A 23,176-nucleotide genomic window follows, 5' to 3' on the forward strand; every position below is an offset into this window, starting at 1 on the left:
TGTCTCTCAAGACGGATGGAGGCAACAGCTACACTGTTGTTATTTTGCAGGCTGGATTCAATTGCATAAGCAGCAAATTCAGGTTGTACATAATAAACCCACTTCCCCCTAAATTGGATGTTTTTGTGATAAGGAGAATGAAAGGCAATGCACTAGAAAGCATGGGATGACATTTGCTTCTCACCATGCCGTCTAACTTCCCAGCTAAAAGAATTAGGACTATTTCTCCACAAACTGGTTGCCTGTAAGTGACCATAGCTGGTGGCAAGTATGAAGAAGGAGGTCTCCACCTTCATTTCCATGTTTGTGGACTTAATGTGAAAGATAAAAGGCGGGTGGGGGCTTTTGGAGAGTCTCATCTTCTCCCCCTTCTCCCTATTCCAAACAAGCGGGGAGCTGGTTCAGATATGGATATCAATGGGGAAAGTGTATACATGCCTTGCCTCCACCTATGCGCAACCTGCACACCTGTGGGCGTTCTCAGATGTTGGCAGAGATTTGGGATGCTGCTGCTTCTGGGATCCAGAGATTGCAGGGACTTGGGGCTTCTGTGCTGCTTCTCCAGACTCAGCAACAGACAGGCCAATAACAGGAGCACTACCTTTTCATTGCTGATATTGTGTTTTAATAGTACGGCTCCTAGAGGACATTCAGATTGAAATAAAACATCTGTTGTCTGGAACTGACTGGAGCTGAACCACTCAGAGAATACTTCAGAAGGACAGCAATGCCAATTGTTACTTCCGCACTGACTGTGTGGCTTCTGCAGCTGACCATGCTACAAGGTGATTGATGGAGTTGGGGAAGTGCTTGGAGAACAGTTACTCCAAGGTTTCATTTCTTTAAAAAAATTAAAGTTGTGAGGGCTCCTGGGAAATCATGCCTTCTCCATGCCCATATTTTTCCAGGGACAGTCCCAGATTTACAGAAGCTATACTGGTTTCTGATTTGATCCTGGAATGTCCCACTTTTCCTTAGGACATCTGTTCTTCCCAACTTAGATAGTTCCAGGGTAAAGCCATAATATTAAAAGAGCTAAAGTCCTGATGAGCCCAGGTTTAAATGTGGTTCTGAATACATTCCCTAAGAACCATGTTTCAGAATGAACTTGTGGCACAATTGTCAAAGGTGTTAATTTTTCAACTAATTGGAAAAAGAATGGCTGCATTCACAGACAATCATCTGTCAGGTTATTAAGCTGACATATGCACATGGTGCCTTTTGCCCACCCCCACCCCACACAGTCTATTTGCTCCTCCCCTCACCACAAGCTGTGATTAAAGGAGGAAGCTTCTAAGGAATCTTCATGTTTCATGTTTTGTCCAAACCAGGGAACTATGGTTACCAAATTCAGAACTAGCCAGGCAATTAAACCACTATCAACCCACTTTTTTATAACCTGGTTTGTTTAAAAGTGATTAACCATCCTAACCTGGTTGTCAGAACGTGGGATAATAGAGTTAACTAGAGGCTTCTTGCTTTGAGTGTGGCATGCCCAAAGAGAAGAGTGGAGGGGCTCTGTTCACAAGCAAAGAATTTGTGCATACCTTGGCTTGTTGAATCGAGACATGTTTGAAGTGGGCCAGTGTAAACAAGTTCCCTTCCCCCTTGTTCATACATACAATCCTACACTGTGTCTTTCTGCTACAATGACTCTTACCTGGGGTATCTTCTTTCTTTATTTTCCTCAGGTGCTACAAGCTCAAAAGCAGGTAAGAGTCGTTCAATACATTGGAAGGAGTTTTTCACAGGAATCTCTGTGGAGGAAACTAAAGAAAAGGCCTCCTAAAAACTAGAGGTCTTGTAATCCAACATCCTCGCCTTAGATAGGATACTCCTTAATATGTCACATTGATATGAGGAACATGAACCCACAAGCTGATGTTGCCACACCACAAGTAAAGAGTAGAGCAAACAAGGTGTTGCATTCTAGATGTGATTGCATGGTCTTCAGTAAGAATTGGTTTTAGGTGTCCAACTTCCTTAAGACATGGTGCCAAGCTGCACACTGTAATGCCAGGGTGGAGGAAATATTCAGTCCTCGAGATTCTCCTCAGTTCATGCCCCCTCCAAAGGCCACACTGCTTTCCCCATGTCACCCACCCTCACCAGCCAGCCATTCATACTGCCTGCTTGGAATGTGTCCTTCAACTGTGCTGCTACCTTTTTCTTATCTGGATGGAGAGATGTCAGTGAGGGGATGCAGAAGCCTCTGGACTTTTGTGTGGCTGGAATGTGCTCTACTTTACAAAGGTAACTGTCTCAATTCCCTTGCCCACTAAGCTGTGGAAGAAAGGCCCACCCATCAAGCATCTCACATGAAGAATCTTAAAATGACTCTTGCCATCTTACTCTCTGACCCATGGAAACCAAAAACCCCAAGGTTTTACATGGTTCTACTTCTAGCTATGGTGATGGAAGACGTATGGGAGAAAGGGATGCCAAAACTGAGAGCTAAGAGTCCAGGACTCATGGATTCCACTACCACGTATATGAGTAAGGATGGATGAGAATTTTAATTTGGTTCACATTTAAAGGTAATTAAAGGCCTAGTTTGCACTTTCTCAAGCAGTAAGCAGTATATGTGAAGCAAAATACAACTATACTTCAAACTTCTCCCTTTTCCTAATTTTGCACTGCAGAAATTAAACTGCTGTAAACGTGCTAAGAAATAAAAAAGTCGATTTCATTTAGCAGATGAAATGCCCATTAAACCCAGGAGAATCAATGACAAGAAATATGGTTTTATAATCTGCAAAAAACCTACTTGTAAATTAATTTTGTTTCCTCGTGTTTTCCACCTCTTCTGCTACATTACTTCCCTTATGTGTGTGCTGCAAACCGTAATGGCAAATCCTCTTATTTCCTCTTCCACAGAGAGTGGGCAGCCGATAAACGCTCCAAAAATAGTTGGGGGCCAACCAGCCTCTGGTGGCTCATGGCCTTGGCAAGTCAGCATTTCGCTGTTTTCTTATCCTATTTGTGGAGGCTCCCTCATAGCTGAGCAGTGGGTCCTGACAGCAGCTCACTGCTTCTTCTATGGGTGAGTATCACACAGTATGTATTGCTTTGCAGCCATTATAAAGCTTCACTATACAAGGCCAGACTAATTTCAGCTGCCTACCAGTCAGCTTCCTGGTGTCTTAGGCCTCTGCTGCATTTAAAACACTATCATACCACTTTAAACAGCCATGGCTTCCCCCACAGAAACCTGGGGATTGTAGTTTGCTGAGAGCTGTTAAGAAAGTCCTGCTCCTCACACAGAACTACAGTTCTCAGAATGGTTTCAAAATCCATCCTTCTTCCCTGGGAATTGAACTCTTGGAATTGTAGCTCTTTGTGAAGTATACAGTTAGGGTGAGCCACAGGAAATCAAATGTCAGCTAAATCTTTTGCCCTTGTATTCACAGACTGGGGCCCACGTTCCGATACAATGTCCTCCTAGGTGCCCATCAGCTCTCAAACCTCTCTGATAATGCTGTAGCATCTGCTGCAGAACAGATTATCCTCCATCCTGACTACAATGGCAGCGTTGACCACACAGCAGATATTGCTTTAATCAAGCTGAAGTCGCCTGTGAGCTTCACTGACTACATCCTCCCCATCCGCCTGCCAGAGTCCTCTACACGCTTCTCTTCAGAAGAATACTGCTGGGTAACTGGATGGGGAGATATTCAAACTGGAGGTGAGGGGTTTTCTTCGTAGCACCTTTTCAGACTCTGTGACTCATCCAAATGAACAGTTCCGGGGCGTGGCATTGGGGGGGGGTCCACAGGGGCGATTGCCCTGGGCGCAAAATTGTTAGGGACACAACATTTCAACATCCAACGCTGCCTCGATACATCTGTGTGCTTCCGTCACTGTTGAAAACGGTTTCTCCATGCAAACCAGGAAGTGACCTCTCCAGACAACAGAATGACTCTTCTTTTCTTATCTCTGTTGCTGTGATCACCTGGGCGACGTGGATGCCGTTAGGTGGTTGAATGCACGTGCGTACTCCATCCATTTCCCTCACAAAAGTAACATAGGAAAATGCATACCAAAATTAAATTTGCACTACAATGCTGGTGAATCTTCATGAGGATTTTTAAAAAAGAATTGCAAAATGAACATTTTCCCCCCAGGACCAATCCTACCATTAGGCAGAGTGGTACAAGCGACTCAGGTGGTGTAGATTGTGGAGCAGTCAGAACTGTAGGTGTCATGTGATCTGCCTTGCGCTCTCAAACTAGCCCGGTGCCCTCAAGTGCAGTGGAGGATTCTGTCCCACTGCCTGTGTTAAAGAAAACACCAGTATTGTTCGTGGAATCTCAGAGGGAGGGAATTTGGTATTTTGCCTCAGACAGCAAAATGTATTGGGCTGCACCTAAGTTTCCCTAGAAATAAATATGGGAGGAGAAGTTGTCCCAGAGTGTGGCAGCTACATATCTATAGTGTGCTCAGTGCTAAATTTTTGTCCTACTGAATGCCTCTGCATTCCATGAACACTTTCCCTTTCTCTATCTTCTAGTGTCTTTACCTGCCCCACAAACTCTCCAGCAAGTGAAGGTGCCGCTCATAAGCCGAGAAGTCTGCAATGCTCTCTTAAACAGTGTCTCAGAGAAGGGCTTAAGAAAGGATCCTGTCAAGCAGGATATGATCTGTGCTGGTTACCCAGAAGGTGGGAAAGATTCCTGCCAGGTAGGTTGCTCCATGACCTGTTCTTCATACAGCCATCAGAGAAGGTAGACAAAGGCAGGCTCTGGCGTAATGGCATTATAAAAAGAAAAATACCTTATGTCTTTATGAAGAGAATTTTACAAGAGATTCTGCCTGAGCACTAGGAAAAAATTTCCTGATGGTAAGAGCTGTTCAACAGTGGAACAGACCCCCTTCCTCAAAGGTTTTTAAGCAGAGGTTGGATGGCCATCTGCCAAGAATGCTTTAGCAGAGATTCCTGCATTGCTGCAGATTGGACTAGATGACTCTTGGGGTCCCTTCCAACTCCACAATTCTATAAATCTACGATTCTTTGAATGATCGCGTTGTATGAACATAGCCCTTAGCCATTTCTTCCTAATTTTGGTCTACCATTGGGAGATGGCACCTTGCAGCTTTTCAGATTCACCTATTTCCCCAAGAGTTCTTGTTTTGTTTAAAAATATTTCTGTGCTGCTTGTTTTAGCAATAAAACCTAAAAATATAAAAGCTTCATATAACCAAAACCAAGAATAAAGCAGATTCGAAAGAATAAAAAAATACTTCTTCTGTTTAAAATATGTATAGCACACCTTTCTTTATTAAAAAAAAAGTTTCCCATACATGTCAACTCAGAAACAAGTCCTCTTCTGTTTGATGGGGTTAGTCTCAGGCCCCTGACCATGAGTCATGCTAGCTGTAATTGTTAGGATATAGAGACCAACAACATCAGGTTCCCCATCTCCTATTGTTGTTGTTGTTTAGTCGTTTAGTCGTGTCCGACTCTTCGTGACCCCATGGACCAGAGCATTATAAACCTTATTTCAGCCCCCTTGGCTGATCAGTATTTGGAATCTGTTGCTAGAGTTTTCCACCATGGATTCCATGTTTTCTCCCATCTCTTTCTCCACAGGGTGATTCTGAAGGACCTTTGTTTGCCCCAATGAGTCCTGTTCACTTCAACGAGATTTAGTTCCAGGTCAATGGGTAAAGGGTTGCAGCCTTGGTCATTTAACTGTATGGCTTGGGGCTCAAATGTTGAAACTCAGTAAAATCCACATAAATTTGTATCGGAGATTAAAGCCATCAGTTCTAAAGGGAAGAAAGTTTACTTATATTGTTTTTGAAAGATGGACACCACACATATCATCCCAGATGATGCTTTCCCCCCTTCTCTCACACACAGACCTGAATGCCTCTTTTAAGATGGCCCAAGTCATCTACAATTGTTAGAATTAGTTGCTTTGGTGATGTTGAATTGAATAATCCTTATTAATTTTTTCAATAGTCTTTCAAACCCTACAAAGTAGAGCAATATTTCTACCCCTAGTGTGACAGGTGCAGTCGAAGGGGGCCAAGGCTGACAGGGTCACAGGTTAGTACCTGCCAGAGGCAAATGAAGATTTATATCGGATGCTGGGAACTTGTTGTACTCCAGATGTTTCTGGAATACAACTTCCACCATCCCTGACCATGAGCCATGCTGGCTGAAGCTGTTGGCAGGTGGAGCTCAGAGGCATCTGGAGGGCCACCAGTTCCCCATCCCTGGTTATAAACCTCATTCCAGCTCCCTCATCTAATCGGTATTCCTAATCAGAGTGCTCATTGCCGTGTTCACCACAGATCCTGTACCATCTCCCATCTCTTTTTCCACAGGGTGACTCCGGGGGACCCTTAGTTTGCCAGCTCAAAGAAGGTTGGATGCAGGCTGGGATTGTGAGCTGGGGAAGGGGCTGTGGCCAACCCTCCCACCCAGGTGTCTACATTTCAGTACCTTTCTATGCCAATTGGATCCAAGAGAGAATACAGGGTAGAAATGGGGGTGGTGGGGAAATTGGTGGGCTACCCAATGTTGTGACATTCACCTCGGTGGCGTTTGTACTGGCCCATTTGTGAGAAACCAGTCTGCTGGCTTCCAGTCTGCCCACCAATTGTATGGAATAGCTTTTCTTTCTTTTTTTAGTTTTAGTTTTTATTTATACTTTGCAAATGTATACATTTCATTAGTTTTACAATCAATTTAACATTCTCCATTTGAGCTCGTTTTCTCCTCTAAATATATAATTTTCAAACAAAATCAAGAGCAGATGAATGGATATGTTCACAGCTGCTATATTCACAACTAAATATGATTACATTAGAGTATACATTTGAGTTTTATTATTAACAGCATGCAGGATAATCTTTGACTTCCTTCCCCCTTCTTCCGCGGTTCCTTAAATTTATTTTTTAATATCTTCTGCATATCCAAATTCATTTAACTTGTTCATTTCATTATCGACTGCAAATATATACTCTTATATAACTGCAGGTTATTACAATAATCCTGTTATTGTTTTTATCTGTTTACAATTTATCTGTAAATATTCAATAAATCATTTCCATTCTTTTATAAAAAGTTTGTTATCTTGATTTCTTATTCTTCCGGTAAGTTTCACCATTTCTGCATATTCCAAAAGTTTTTGTATCCATTCTTCCTTTGTTGGGACTTCTGCTTCTTTACACTTTGGGGCAAGTAGCATTCTTCTTGCTGTAGCAGCGTATATAAATAAATTCCTATACAATTTAGGTAGTTCTGTCCCTATAATTCCCAAAAGTAAAGCTTCTGGGGTTTTTTTTATAAAAGTTATTTTGAACATCCTTTTCAATTCATTGTATGGAATATCGTGAGTTAGGCTGCTGGTTGGACTCATTTAAATCACCACATGTAGTAGGGATTCAGGGATGCTTACCTTTACTTCTCTATATTTAATCTCAGCATGTCTACCTTATCACATTTCAACTGTTTTGTAAACATCTGATAGTGGGTTCAGCAACCAGCCCAGACATCTGTACTGAGCAGCTACATGGTAGAAGAGAGAGAGCAAAGGCTTTGTTAACCTTTCTCCCCAAGTAAGGGGGTGTGACCTAGCTAAACCTGACTGGACAGCTTACTGTATGGTCTTAACCCCTTCATGCATGTTGGTTAAGCATGTTGGTTATATGAGGCTGATTTATCCCACAATAACAATTCTGTGAGGCAAGTTAGGCTGGGAGAGTGTGACTGGCTCAAGGTCACCCAGCGAGCTTCATGGCTGAGTGGGAGTTTGAACTCTGGTCTCCTTGGTCCTAGTCCAACTCGCTAACCACAACACCTCACTGCTACACCCAAAGTGCCCTGGAATTGTCACTTGGAGAAAAAGCAGAGACTTTTTTCATCCATGCTCTTCATTTGCAAGCTATGATACTTCAGACTTTTACAGTGATACTGAAGGTGCTGCTTTCACAATTCCTTTTTATTTATTTTATTTTTTATTAAATTGACATTTTTAAATGACATGAAAACAAGTGGTGAATAAATTAATCACCTGGAACATACTGAACTATGAATTGAAATTTTTCAGCTCACTCAAATCTTTTATTTGCAATAGTCTGGATACAATAAGATTGCTTTGTATTTTACTCATGATTTTAAAATGATCAATAAATTGTTATAGAATGCTTGCAATCGTTTTACAGCTTCTATTATTTGTATGATTACTTCCCTATTCCCTATTCCTTGCTCTGATCCGAAGTAATGCCTCAACCTTGATCAGAATGGTAATAGAATGAAATCTCTTACCATTGACAAAAAATATAGTTGATGGAACCATTATTCTTTACAGCAATCTTCAGAAACTATTTGGAACTATGATGCTTTTGTGCTGGCATAGCTAAGCCACTGTATTATCACTGAGAAAGCAGCAAGGCCCTTTGTAAATTGAACTGAGTTCCTGGATAAAAGAGTAGAAATATATGAAACATCTGTGTAACAAATAAATAATTATGGCTTATTATGACAGACCAGCAATACCACCAAACAATTTTGAGAAAGATAAGGATTTTAAAAAATGAAGACTGTCCATTTTGAGTTGGAAAATGCTGGGGCGGTTTTAATATGATATTGAAAAGAAGAAGAAAAATGTTCAGAAATTTTCTGATTTCAAGGGTAGCCAACACTGTACCTTCCAGACATTGTTGGAATAAAACTTCCATCAGCTTCAACAGCAACATGAATAGTCAGGCAGGATGGAAATTACAGTCCAGTCACATCAGCCCTCCTGTTTTATTGCAGATGACAGCCAGGAACCTTCTAGAGACAGAAGGTGGAAGAACTCAACCACAGACTGAGCCCTTTACATAAAGCAGAGGCAAATTTAGGTCACACTGGGCACAGAGCCTTGGGGGTGCTACAGGGAATGTTGTAACTATGATGTAGAATGAAAGGCAAGAGGCCAGGGGCTGCCACATTTTGGCATCGCACAGGGCACCACTAAAATGTGAGACCCCCAAGGTCCTCCACTGCATAAAGGGCAACATCAAAATTGTGATGGGCCACCAGGCAGTCTGTACACCACAATCTCCTCCCTGTATAAAAAAGGGACTGCTTTGGAAAGTCAATCAAAAATCCATCTTTATCTGAACCCGCTGCCTGAAAGAGCAGCTGTCAAAACACTAGAATCCCATTCCTTGAGCTGCAAATTTCCAGTAGAGATCAGGAAGTCTCAGAATTTCCTCAGCTGTTGAACTATATTGAATTATGTTAGCAGCGACTATTTGAGAAGTGCAATTTCAAGAACCATATGCGTTCGTCCGAGTCTGTAAGTGGCATGCTGCTTACCTGGTAAGTACGGTCCTGTACCACAGCCAAAAACAAACAGTCCCTGCCCATAGACTTGTCATCTTGCCAGAAGCTCAACACAAAGGAAGAGGGAATGACGAACAGGAAATACATGATATGGGGGTGATATGGGGGATTCAACGAGATGCCCTCCATATGCTATTAAACTACAGCCTCTCTTGCTATTGGCTGTGGCACATCAGGGCTGAAGACCGAAAGCTTCTAATAGGCACCATGTTAGCTCCTCCTGTAATGTTGCCTTAGGCTGTCAGTACAGCACTGGCATGTGCAGAACCAATGCACCAGATTCTTCTTCTTCTTCTATTAATTTTATTATTTATTAAGTTTGCATACCACCCTTCATCCAAAGATCTCAGGGCACATCACAGCATATAAACACAAAATAGAAACACAAAGTGCTTAATAAAAACAAGAACAAAACCAAAGTAAAACCATAATTAAAAGGACATCGCATGTTAATCATCCCAAGGCCTGGTTGAAGGGGAATGTTTGTGCCTGGTACCTCACTGTGGGTAGTGGGTGTGAGTGGTTTGTGTCCATCCATTGCATTATTAGCATTAAACCTGTTAAATAGAAGGCCTGACATGACTTACAATGATGGATGACCGAGTGTGTACGGTTACCAACCACACTGGAACTTTATTTGTTTGGCCATCGATGCTACACGTAATGCTTTGAATACAACCAAAGCAAATACTGGCCGTCGAATGATACTATAACAATGGAATAAATGGAAGTAAAAGAACAAAAGCAAATGAAATAAATTCCTCCTATCAGTATTCACTGCAGTAGGTGTGGCAGTGATACTGACATGCAAATCTTTATAGCTGGTGCTGGATTCTATAAAACTATGTAGAGCTTTGGAATGAGGAAACAGCCCCAATAGTTGATGCAACTGCCTCACAAGTGCCCTCTCCTTAGAATAGGTTTAGGGGATAAATTTGGTTGAGTTTGCATTTTAACGCAAACCTACGTAATTCATGCTTCCAAAACTACGTGCAAACGAAAACACAGCTATCCTTTGAAATCCTCCTAATTTTGTGCTGCAGTTATCCAAACAAATAATGCATACAAGAACACATACATTAGGATGAAGTGTGATTAAAAGCAGATATAGCAGTGAAATTGACATGCAAAAATATGTTACATTACTACTACTACTACTACTACTACTACTACTAATAATAATAATAATAATAATAATAACATTTTTATTTATACCCTGCCCATCTTGCTGGGTTTTCCCAGCCACTCTGGGAGGCTTGCAAACATGCATATTACGTAGAATTGCATACAAAATTGCAAAAATGCACATTAATATGTTAACTATTTTTTGTGATTGCAGGGGATCTACTTTGAGCATGACTAACGTGATCACACCCAATATCTTGCCCAGTTATGCTTCTGTGGATTGCTCTAACCATTTCCTTCTCTATGGTCTGTTTTGCATCTGATGCTGCATGCAGTCACACCCTTTACAGTGTTTCTTTATTTTAAAAAAATCAAAATATTTTGTTTATTGTTGTTCAAACCAGGAAACTAATGTGTTTCTTTGGAGTGACTACTACATAATGCCGCATGATAAAATAACACATCTGGTATATTTATAAAGAGTGATTTCTCCTTCCCTATAAAACTAGCCACCATTCCTAGAATACAGAGTCTTTTCCATCCGGCTATGAAGGAACCAGGTAGGAATAGCAAGACTAGGACAGGATGTTTGTATGTTTGGAATGCACAGGCAATGTTGTTTGAGGGGGCCAAAGTGGATATTGCATAGTTGATCTATGTATCTTCCTGTGGAATTTCCTCCTACATTGATTTCCCAAATCCAAACCCCATCCACTTGCAGCTACAATTAGCTGCAGAGGGGAAACATAAAGGCACCATTTAGGTTGCATAGCAAGATCCCATCATGGATGGCTGAAAGATCTTGTCCCTGACAACCCTGAAATTATTAGTCATGAGGGCATGTGGCTAGTACCATTAGTAGCACTCTCCTCCATGAATTTGTCCAGCCCTGTTTTAAAGCCACCCAAGTTGGTGGCCATCACTGTCTTCTGCAGGAGCAAGTTTCATGGTTTAACTATGAAGGAGCCCTTTCTTTTTTCTGTCCTGAACCATCCAGCATTCAGCTTCACAGAGTTCTAGCGTGAGGAGGGAGATTATGGGCATGAAGCACTCGGAACACTCTGGTGATAATTGAGGGGAGTGATAAAAATAATAATCTACTTGCTGATCACAGCAGATAGTGATGCTGGATTTCCCTAGGGGGCGCTGTCCAATCTCATATCAGCCAAGAAGTCAAGCTTGAGCCCAGGGCTCTCCTAGCTTGTGGTGGAATCCCTGCTCTGGGTGAAGCACCCTTGCAGGATTGGGCAGGCCCAGTAACACAACATGGAACATCATTGTGGGTGGGTGGGTGTTGGAGAAGGCGAGGGGGGTGTTTGAGGAAGGAATCGCTGCTTGCTAGGCTTTTATATATATATACATAAAACTTCAAAAGGAGGGGGAGTGTCTGCTAAGAGTCTTCAAAGAATTAAAAGTAAACAAGGCAGCAGCACCCCTACACACACATCACACAACACTAGCAATAATAGACGGACTGCTAGAAGGAGTGGGGCCAGAGAATAGCATCTCCCAACCTCCAGTATCTAATTCAACCTTCGTCAACTTGGTGCCCTCATAAGAACATCAGACGAGTCTGGCTGCCAAATACCTCAAAGGACCAAGGAATCTAGTTAGACTGCCTCTTGACCTGAAGTTTCCATAAGAACATAAGAAGAAACTGCTGGGTCAGACAAAGGGCCCGTTTTGTCCAGCATGAATGTACTTAAAGAAAAAAATGGGAAACTCAACATCCAAATATATTCATCTCATCGTATGAATACCCCTTACATGTCAGTGGAGAGAGGCATAGATAGGAAGAATTATTATATTGGTTTCTGATTTGATCCCAGAATGTCCCACTTTTCCTTAGGATGTCTCTGTTTTCATCGGATAAATGTTGGTGGTCATGGAGTCATGTGACCTCTGAGTCAAGGAGATAAGTAACAATATAATCTTTAGAAGACATCGGAAGGCAGCCCTGTATTTTTAAAATGTTTATTGTTTTATTCAGTGCTATTCTTCTAGAAAAAGTAGTGCTGGAACTCACCCTGAACACCTCCCTTGTTCTCTTATAATGGCAATGGGGCCCACCTGAAAGGTGCCGGAACTAAGTTCCAGTGAGTTCTGGCCTGTGCTCATTTTCCTACTCATATTGAAATACTGCCCCTCAATGAGGCCAAACTTAGATTCACAAAATGTTTAGGGATATGGGTACCCCTGCGTAACCCCAGAAGGAAAAGCACTGGTTCCAGCTGAAAAAAGCCCTGGTTTCATTATCTTTTTCTATATGTTGGAAGCTGCCCAGAGTGACTGAGGGAACCCAGTCAGAGGGACAGGATATAAATAATAAAATTATTATTATGGAAAAGGACGTCCCTATTTTCATCAGAAAAATGTTGGAGGGTATGTATTCAAAGAACTGAGATTTATATGTTGCACCCCCACTCCAGACGTAGAGAGACTCTCAGGAACCCAAAGAGAAGGAAATGCACAGAAGCGCCACCCTTTCCCCTTGATTTGGAACATTATATAGCACAGTAAAAATTGAGATCAAAGTTCAACATTTACTGGCATTCATAGCAAAAGAACCATTGGGAAGATACTTCAGAGAAGGACTGCAGAATCAGCAGTGAGTGGAGCATGTCGTTTAGCCCTCCTGACTGGTACTGCACCTGCTGCAACTAATTGTGCTAAAAGGTGATGGATTGGTAAGTGGGAATCAATCCCTCAAGTTTTCCCCACCTTTCAGGGGTGTAAAAAGGAGACGGGTTTAAAGAGTGACGGCTCTAGACTGTCACTATTTTGCGGGGCAGGGGGATCCAATGACATAACCAGCAAAATCAGGTTGTGTGTAACAAACCTACTTCCTAGCAAAATTAGATATTTTTGTCATAAGAGTGAAGAGAAATGCACTAGGAATTGCAGGAGAATATCTGCTCAGCACAGTAACAGCAAACCTCCCTGCTGAAAAATTAGGATGAATGCTCCACAAACAGGTTGCCTGTAAGGGAAAATTGTTTGTGGCAAGTGTTTAAAATGAGGAAATTATGCCCCAAATAGTAAGAAATCAGAATTTTATAAGAATTTAGAAGAAAAAAATTGGGATCATAATAATGAAAATATAATTCTCATAGGAGACCTTAATGATGTGACCTGAAGACTTGGACATAAAAGAAAAGAGATGAACGTTGGGAAGTTACTTCTTACCTTCTTCCAATTTTCAATTCTCAAAATCGCTAAAATCAGGAGGTAGAATAGATAATATTTGGGTTTCCAAGAAAATAATATTAAGAACAAGTAAAGCAGAAATTTTGCCCAGAGTAATGTCAGACCATAACCCGACAGTGCTGGAAGTAACACAGAAGGAGTACATGAAAAGGCGGAGACTAAATGAGAGTATCCTGAATAATGACGATATAGTTTAAAAAGCCAAAGATACGTTAGAAGAATTTTTTCAATTTAATAACAAACAAGGGCCGGACATTGATATAATTTGGGGTTCAGTAAGGCATATATGAAGGGGTTCTGCATCCAACAATCTGCTATGAAAAAGAAAAACAGAGATCAAAACTTCTCTGCGTCCACCAGGATCAGTGCTGCCTTCTTGTCTGGTCTCATTTCTAAGTATTCTATTGTATCTGTTACCAGTCTTATGTTATTATAAATTTGTCTTCCTGGTAGGAAGCCTGACTGATCTTTATTTATTATTCTTGCCAATATCTTTTTCAATCTGTTAGCCAGAATTTTTGCAAATAATTTATAGTCTGAGTTTAGAAAGGAAATTGGTCTATAATTTTTAATTTCATCTAAGTTGGATCCTTGTTTTGGTATTAAGGTAATTAGGGCCTCTTTCCATGATTCGGACACTTGACCTCCTTCTAAAATTTTGTTTTTATTTCTTCTAACACTGGTTATATTGTCTCTTCCAATTTTTTATAATACATTATAGATATACTATCTGGACAACTTTTAGTAGTTGCAATTCCTTCTTTTATTTCACTTTAGTATTTCTAAGGGAACAAGACACGGCTGTCCTCTTTCACCTCTCCTCTTTATCATAGTTTTGGAAGTATATTTGAAAGCAATAAGAGAAGACTAAGATAGAAGGAATAAAATTTGGTCACTGTATCCTTTCTAAACAGCTGGGTGCTGTGCTTCTGTGTGTGAAACTGGGAAATGGAAAAGTCAGTGTTTTTCTGTTAACCTAGTACTTTTCTCTCTCTAGTAGATTAAAAGAGGCAAGGGGGGGAGTGCCCCTCTGTTTTTGAGGTTATTTGTTTGTTCATTTCTCCTCCCATCTTCCTTGGAGGTGGAGATTGCATGAACAGGGTTTACTGGTGGTCTCCCTCCAAAACTGCTTAGCTTCTCCAAAGTTTCTGCATTATGCACTTCCTTTAGAACATGCCTTAGGGTATTCTGAGCAGAGGTAGCTGATGCTGATTGTAATGGTAGAGTAGAAGTCGGGGTGAAGACCAACGCTAGATGGAGCAAGATCCTGTGACAGGCAGGGCCAAATAATTCTAGTTTTGTTCACATCACCCTCCCTGCTGAGTTCTACAAGGGCAACACTGAGTCTAGGCACTTCCAGCCCCTGGACTGGCTATTAAGTAGGAAGGCCAGGAGGTGGGGACTGGCTGAGGCTGGTGGAAGAATGTTCCATTTGCCCTCAAGAGCCAGCATCCACAGATTCAGGGGTGTCATAACACTGTACCACAGGCAGAATGGGCGGGTTTTTCCTGACATTGAAAGAAGCACACGATTTTTCAGTGTGAAACTGGGTGTCTCAAATGGGGTGTGAAGCTAAGCACTTATACACACCCACATGCAGGGAGTGCTTTGGTCAGGAAGCAAAGGTCCTGGCCCAAGTTCTGAGAAGGTGGCATGCCCAGCTCCCTCCGTCAAGCTAAGGAACAGTTTTGTGCATGCAGAAATGAAGAGAAGAAGCAGTTTTGGAGAGATGCAAAAGCAACAAGAGGGAGAGCTGGGAAGACACCTTGGTGGTGCCAATATCTCCCTAAAGGGAGGTGGAAGACCTGCTGCAAGGGGGAAGTGTACTATGCTCAGCTTGTATATCTGTAAATAAGCTAAATATTACAATATTACAGACTTGGGGGTTCTGTGTTACTTCTCCAATTCAATGAAGGAAGAAATATCCTTTCACCCTTGATACTGTATTTGATCCTAGAAGACATCCAGGCCGAAATAAAACGTCAGTTATCCAGAACCAACTGGTGCTCAAACACTCAGGGGACACTTCAGAAGAGGGACAGCCATGGCAACTGTGTCTTTCATGCTGGCTGTGTGGCTTCTGCAGCTGACCATACTGCAAGGTGACTTATAGGGTTTGGGAAATGCAGAAGTTCCCTCCATGTAGCCTTCATTTAGGGGCATAGCTGTCAACCGTCCCTTATTTTGCGGGAAACTCCCTTATCCCAGCGCCGTGTCCCGCTGCTGTCCCTTATTGATGATGTCCCTTAAATTTCCCGGGTTTCATGCTCATCCGACTTGGGAGGGAAGCAGTGGCTTGGGGTCCTCCGCCGCGAGAGAGAGCGCGTGTACGAGCTGCCGTGTCTCCGTCTCTCCCTTTTCCCCCTCAGGGGCACGTCGTGAGGAGACGGGTGGTGGCAGGCGGGCAGGCAGCCCCTCTCTTGTGAGACTTCCGCCACACTGCCAGGGGAAGCCGAAGGCGGCAGCGGTGGCTGAGGAGGCACCCTGAGGGAGGAGGAGGAGAAAGAGGAGGGGATGGGGAGGGACGCAGAAGGGCGGCGCTTCAGCAGCTGTGGCGGCGCCGTAAGCACCTCATGCCAGGCTCACGGGCGGCGTGGGCGAGAGTCTCTCTCCCTCCCCCCCCCTCTCTTGGGTGGGGAAGGGCCGATGGAACTCCTCGCGCCAGGACGACAGCAGCCCTGACATGCTGCTTAGCATACCCTCCAACCAGTGCGGCATCTTAATGTAGTTATTTCCCCCTCTGCATCCCTTTCATAACTCTATTTTTATAAATCATTTGTCCATCCATAGTTTAAATTTTTACTACAAGTTTTCTGTCAATCCTACCAATGTATGTAACTCTTTACAATAGCTTTTCAAATAAATCATAAACTTTCCCCATTCTTTATGAAAGAGGTCCTCTTCCTGGTTTCTAATTCTGCCTGTAAGCTTTGCCATCTGGACGTCATTCATCAGTTTTGTCTGTCACTCTTCTTTGGTGGGAGTTGTAGACCCTTAGGATCATCTAGTCCAACCCCCTGCAAAACACAGTCAGTCGCAGCAAAAGCAGCATGGGCTCCATCAGTGGCGGATTTATGTATAAGCGAAGCAAAATCCCTTATTTTGGCTGCTGATCCCTTATTTGTGAGGCTGCTGGTCCCTTATTTTCAAATCTGTAAGTTGACAGCTATGTTTAGGGGACAGGAAGGGAATCTGGAGCGATAAAAATATTTTGAATAAAGAGCTTGCCACTACATTTCTTCCTTGTAGCTCAAAGCAGCTTCTGTAGGGGATCTCACATTAACTACATCTTAGCCTCAGCAAGGTTGATGCATCTTGCACCTTTAAGCCGTGCAATACAAAGGTGGGAAGCTATCAAATCAGCATTTCTCCTTCACACAAAATCACATAATTAACACCACGTGACAAACCACATAATTAACACCACGTGTAGCTGGGTCCTTGGTCTCATTGAATAAAATGAGACTTACTTATGATAAACATGCACAGCATTGGGCCACATGTTCTGAGGAGAAATTATTGGTCCATAAATGTTGTGTTAAGAAACAGTAAGTTAGTTTTACTTAACAGATTAAATGCTCACTAAATCCATCAAAATTGATAACTGGAAATCTTGTTTTGAAGATTGAAAACACTGACAGGAAAACCAATTGAAATTCAGAAATTTTGATTCCTCATGTCCTCGTCATGTTCTGCTCAAAGAGCTCCAACATGGCTGTGCTGCAAACCATAATAGCAAGTCCTCTCATTTCCTCCTCATCCTTCACAGGGTGTGGAAAACCAATAAACTCTCCACGAATTGTTGGTGGCCAACCAGCCTCAAATGGGTCGTGGCCCTGGCAGGTCAGCATTTTACAGAAGCTTTATCCTATTTGTGGAGGATCCCTCATAGCCGAGCAATGGGTGCTCTCAGCAGCTCACTGCTTCTTCAACAGGTGAGTGATGGGTATTGCTGTGCAGCCGTTATCAAGCGTCACCCAAAAGACGGCTCAAGGCCAGGCTAATATCCTCTGCCTGCCTGTCAGCTACCTGGTGTCTCAGGTGTACAATACATTCAAAGTAGAACCATGTCACTTTAAACAGTCATGGCTTCCCCCCAAAAACCCCTGGGGACCGTAGTATGTTACAGGTGTTCAGAGTTGTTAAGAGACTCCTGTTCCCCACACTGAGCTACAGTTCTCAGAATGGTTTCAAAATTCATCCCTCTTCCCAGGGAATTGAGCTCTTGGAATTATAGTTCTTTGGGGAGTCCAGGGTTAGGGTGACAAGCAGAAACTCAAAAGTCAGCATTGCCAGATCCATCTGTTTGTTTGTTTGTTTGTTTGTTTGTTTTGCCCTTCTATTCACAGAATGGGGTCCATGTTCCAATACAATGTCCTCCTAGGTGCCTATCAGCTCTCAAACCTCTCAGATAATGCAGTGATATCTGACGTGGAGCAGATTATCCTCCACCCTGACTACAATGGCATGGGTGCCTCCAGTGGAGATATTGCTTTAATTAAGCTGAAGTCCCCTGTGAAGTTCACCAACTACATCCTCCCCATCTGCCTGCCAGAGTCCTCTACACAGTTCCCTTTGAACGAATACTGCTGGGTGACCGGATGGGGAAATATTCAATCTGGAGGTGAGGGGTGTTCTTCAAAAGGCTCATTCACACTCTGGGGCTCATCCTGATTCATCCCAAAACTTTTGCAGATGCGAGCAGTATTGAAAGTGGAACCCATTGAAACTGCCCCAAAACCTTCATGAGAACAAATCCTCAGGAATGCACAATAAAAATGCTATCTGGAAGGCCCTAGTTATAGTCCTTCTTGAGCATTCAGTCTGATTTGGTTACATGGCAGCTCCAAGGGTTTAGGTATAAGCAATTTTTGTGCATGCAAAAAAATGTGTGCACCTGGAACTGAACCCCTGTGCAAGATGTGATCATACTGCACTTGGAATCCCCAAACATTCTGGTACATGCTTGAATCCCTTCCACGAAATGCTGACACTCTGGAGGCAAATTCAGTACAAATGGGAGAGAAATTTGATTCTGTTTTCATTTAAAGACAAACCTACCTAAATTGCACTTTCTCCAAACCATACTCAAATTAAAATATTGTCACTCTCTGAATTTTGCCATGCAGTTCGGCGGCCAAGTAATGTGTACAAAATGCTTACATATGCTGGGGTAAAGTCTGTAGAAAAATGCATGGGTTAATGAAAATTCATGCATATATTAGGAGAAAATTGCAGTGGGGTGCGACTGGATTTTCATGAGGATTTCTTTTTTAAAAATGCATTTTTTTAATTTCCTGAGGTCCAACTCTACCATTAGGCAGAGTGAAGCAGGTGCCTCAGCTGGCAAGCGCTGAGAGATGTGGAACATCCATGTTATCTGACTTTCATTCCAAAGCTCGCTTGCTGCCCTTAGGTATAGTGGAAGCCCAGCTGGCTCACCGGTGAGGCAGCACCCCTGCAAGTGCCCCACATAGAAGCAGTGACAGTGGCGGTGACAGCTTTCAATGAGATCTGATGAGACCTCACCCAAACCTGCCATTGCTGCTGTTACCCAGGTAACAGAGGATTTGGCGGGGGTGGCAGCAGCATTGGCACGTTCCGGTTTTCCCTCAGGAGCCAAATTGGGACATGCCACCCCTGAGTGAAATATGATGACCTCTTGCGCATGTTAAAGAAAGCACCAGTATAGCCGCCTTCTGCACATGTCATGCTCTGAGCTGTAGTGAGTGCACACCCACCATGCACTCACTGCTAAAAGTGTGTGTGTGTGAATGCACTTGAATTATTCTGCCTCACTGATTACAAGCAGGATGATTAAGAACTGTGTGGAAATAAATTACTAATCAAAGACATGGTTTGTGGGAACATTGGGAAAGGAATGGAAGCTCTTCGTGACGCAGTTATAAAAAGAGATTTGTTATGGCAGGCCTGGCCACAGGATGATCGAGGGGGAGGAGGACCATGGCATGTTATTATACCTAACTGTGAGTTTGACCTGGCAAGACCCCCTGAGAAAATTGAGGAGAGACTGGCAGGCCTGTGGAAATTAACGGACAGACTTTGGGAATGTTTTGTACGGAGGTGCGGAAATGGCGTCTGTCTATCTTGATATGGCTCTTGGAGGAGTGTAAAATCCACACAGGATATAACAACGTTTGTTTTCAACCCGCTTGTGGAGACTACCAGAGATCACAAAGAAAGGAATATATGACAACAACAAGAAGATGAGGAAAATAACAAAGAGAAGATTGAACAGAACTGTGAATACTATTTGGACAGAACTGTGTACATTAAAGCAGCAGCAAGAGAGATGTTTGGATCCCTTTCTGAGCTCGAAGCATGGGAACCCCCAACAAAAATTTTAAAATTTGGCTGTGTAATTTGGAATTAATGTGATTTGATTGGCCTGTTAATGAAAATTATTTGGGGGGGGAATGAATTATTCTGCCTCTGCCTTCCATGACCGTTTTCCATTTATCTCTCTCTCTCTCTTCCAGTGTCTTTGCCATACCCACAAACCCTCCAGGAAGTCGAGGTGCCACTCATAAGCCGTGAAGTCTGCAATATTCTCTATAACAGTTGCCCAGTGATAGGCCTGGGCAGGGATCCTGTCAAGCAGGATATGATCTGTGCTGGTTACCCAGAAGGTGGGAAAGATTCCTGCCAGGTAGGTTGTTCCATGACCTGTTCTTCATACAGCCATTGCACGTGGTAGACAAAGGCAGGCTCTGGAGTGATGGCATTTGAAAATCCCTTATGTTATTATCTATGAACTTACATTGTGTGAATATAGTACTTAGGCATTGCTTACTAATTTGGCTCTAGCTAGGGAGATGGTTCTTGACAATATTTCAGATTCTCCCGTTTTTCAAAGTGTTATTGCTTTTGTTTCATCTTAAATATTGTGATGCTGCTTCTTTGGGCAATACCCCAAATATGCAGGTGCCAGAGGCTGGCAGAATCACTAGAACTATCTTGTCCATTCATGTATGAGGTGGTAAAGATTTATTATTATTTTAAAGGTTTTTTTATTCAATTTTACAATTAACATTTACATTCAAACCAAAATCGTAATCCTAAACATATAGCAGTCCCTGAATCCTTGGACTTCCCTCCATGGGTTCCATTGTTAATCTTTTTCAACTGCATCGTAGTAATGTTCTCTATTTTTCCTTAAAATCTCATTCTTACCATAATTCTTGTTACATTAAAAGTGTTGTTAAAATCCTCCCTTTACAGTGTTCTCCCAGGTAACTTATAAATTCCCCCCATTCTTTATTGGATTTATTGCCTTCTTGGTTTCTGATCTTCATTGTCATTTTTGCCATTTCGGCAAATAAAGATAAAGATTTAAACCAGACATTGGGAACTCCTCCACACTTCTGCTTGTCCAAGAGGTTTTCTGCTTGTCCCATGATTTCTAGGCATGAGCGTTTTTTTGTCTGTCCTGCCATGTTCCCCGGGAAAACCTACTGTTTACCGCTAACATCAATCTGCAGAAAAAAAACAATGGACGTCCATTCCAATAATAATAATTTTTTATTTATACCTTGCCCTTCCCAGTTTAAAAACCAGGCTCAGGGTGGCTAACAGCAAATATAAAACATTGATTAAAATGTGACTTAAAAACAGCATAAAACAGCATAAAATACAACATAAAATGCAGCATATCAATAAAATTCAAAAATTCGGGGGTCATTTGGGGGGGGGGGACTCCAGTCAGTACACATTGAATGATCACCAGGGCTAACTGGCCAAGTTGGTCCTACTAGGGCCAGCAAGGAGACCAGGGAAGAATTTAAATGTGGGGCCCCAGAAAGGGTTTCTTCATAAAAGAGGAAAGGGAAAAGGGAATAGAAGATCAGGCTAATTCAAATTGAAGGCCAGGTGGAATAGCTCTGTCTTACAGGCCCTGCGGAAGGAGATCAAGTCCTGCAGGGCCCTGGTCTTGTAGGACAGAGCATTCCATCAGGTCGGAACCATCACTGAAAAAGTCCTGGCCCTGGCCCTTTAAGCTATTATTATTCATGGTGCTTAGGGTCCTCTGCAGAACATACCAGGAGAGGTGGTCCCGTAAGTACTAGAGTCCTAGGCTGCATAGGGCTTTAAAGGTCTCAAAACCAGCAGCTTAAACCTGACCCTATACTCCACCGGGAGCCAGTGCAGCTGGTAGAGCACTGGGTGAATATGCTCCCATGGCAAGGACCCTATGAGGAGCCTCACTGCAGCATCTGCACCCACTGGAGTTTCTGGGACAGTTTCAAGGGCAGCCCCACATAGAGCAAGTTACAGTAGTTAAGACTGGAGGTGACCGTCACATGGATCACTGTGGCCAGGTCAGGCGAGAAAGGTAAGGGACCAACTGCTTGATACGGCGAAGATGGAAAAATGTCGCCTTGGCTGTTGCTGCAACCTGCGCCTCCATGGAAAGGGAGGCGTCAAGGATTACACCCAAACTCTTAACGGAAGGCAATGGCACTAGTTGAGCCCCTGCAAGAGAAGGGAGTTGGTCCCCCAGCCCCATGCCATCCCGACTCAGTCAGAGGACCTCTGTCTTTGAAGGATTTAAGTTCAGTCGGCTCCCACGAAGCCATCCAGCCACAGCTTCCAAGCATTTGGTCAGTGTGTCCGGGGTCGAGTTGGGGTGGCTGTCTATCAGCAGATAGAGCTGGGTGTCATCAGCATATTGGTGAAAACCCAGCCCAAAGCTCTGGACAATCTGGGAGGGGGCGCATAAAGATGTTTTTAAAAGCGTTTACCATTTCAGTGGTAAACAGCAGGTTTTCCTGGGCGAGAGCGGCGGGACAAGCCTAGTTTGTGGATGAGCCTGGATATTGCTCAGCTACAACTCCCAACACCCCTTACCATGGGCTGGAGCTGTTGGGAGGTAGAGTCCCCCATTCCTGATTATCTCACTGATTCCAGCTGCTTCACCCAACCAAGATTCAGAGTCTGATATCAGAGTGTTCAGTGTAGATCCTCTGCTACCTCCCATCTCTTTCTCCACAGGGTGACTCTGGAGGACCTTTGGTTTGCCAGCTTGAAGGAGTTTGGACCCAGGCTGGGGTTGTAAGTTGGGGAGTTGGCTGTGGTGGAAGCGACCACCCTGGTGTCTACACCTTAGTGCCTTCCTATGCCAACTGGATCCAAGACAAGATGAGTGGTAGAAATGGGAGTGGCGGCAAAAGCGACCAACTACACAACGCCCGTCTTGTGACATTCACTTTGATATCTCTTCTGCTAGCCCTTCTGTGAAAAACCAATCTATTAGCTTTCCGTCTTACCTATAATTGCCAGGAATATTTAGGCTGCTGGAGGACTCTGTTTAAATCACCACATGCAGTAGATCCAGGAAAACCTACCCCTTCTTCTCTCTGATTAATACAGGCATTAGCCTTTGTTGTTGTTGTTGTTGTTTAGTCGTTTAGTCGTGTCCGACTCTTCGTCACCCCATGGACCAGAGCACACCAGGCACTCCTGTCTTCCACTGCCTCCCAC

At 43.1% G+C, this 23,176-nt stretch overlaps 2 protein-coding genes across 2 annotated transcripts; both read left to right on the forward strand.

Moving 5' to 3' along the window:
* The first annotated feature begins 727 nt into the window (after positions 1-727).
* Positions 728-7,245, forward strand: LOC128400234 (serine protease 27-like). The gene is made up of 6 exons (XM_053362352.1): positions 728-785; positions 1,692-1,712; positions 2,878-3,043; positions 3,411-3,685; positions 4,511-4,680; positions 6,334-7,245. Exons 1-6 carry the CDS (start codon positions 728-730, stop codon positions 6,571-6,573), a joined length of 930 nt encoding a protein of 309 aa, XP_053218327.1. The 3' UTR covers positions 6,574-7,245.
* A 10,134-nt stretch (positions 7,246-17,379) lies between these two features.
* Positions 17,380-23,176, forward strand: LOC128400233 (prostasin-like). The gene is made up of 4 exons (XM_053362351.1): positions 17,380-17,610; positions 18,025-18,299; positions 20,176-20,345; positions 22,688-23,176. The coding sequence occupies exons 1-4, from the start codon at positions 17,387-17,389 to the stop codon at positions 22,931-22,933; spliced, it is 915 nt and encodes a 304-aa protein (XP_053218326.1). The 5' UTR covers positions 17,380-17,386; the 3' UTR covers positions 22,934-23,176.

Source organism: Podarcis raffonei, chromosome 13 (genome assembly GCF_027172205.1).
Source record: "Podarcis raffonei isolate rPodRaf1 chromosome 13, rPodRaf1.pri, whole genome shotgun sequence".
NCBI classification, from domain to species: Eukaryota; Metazoa; Chordata; class Lepidosauria; order Squamata; family Lacertidae; genus Podarcis; species Podarcis raffonei.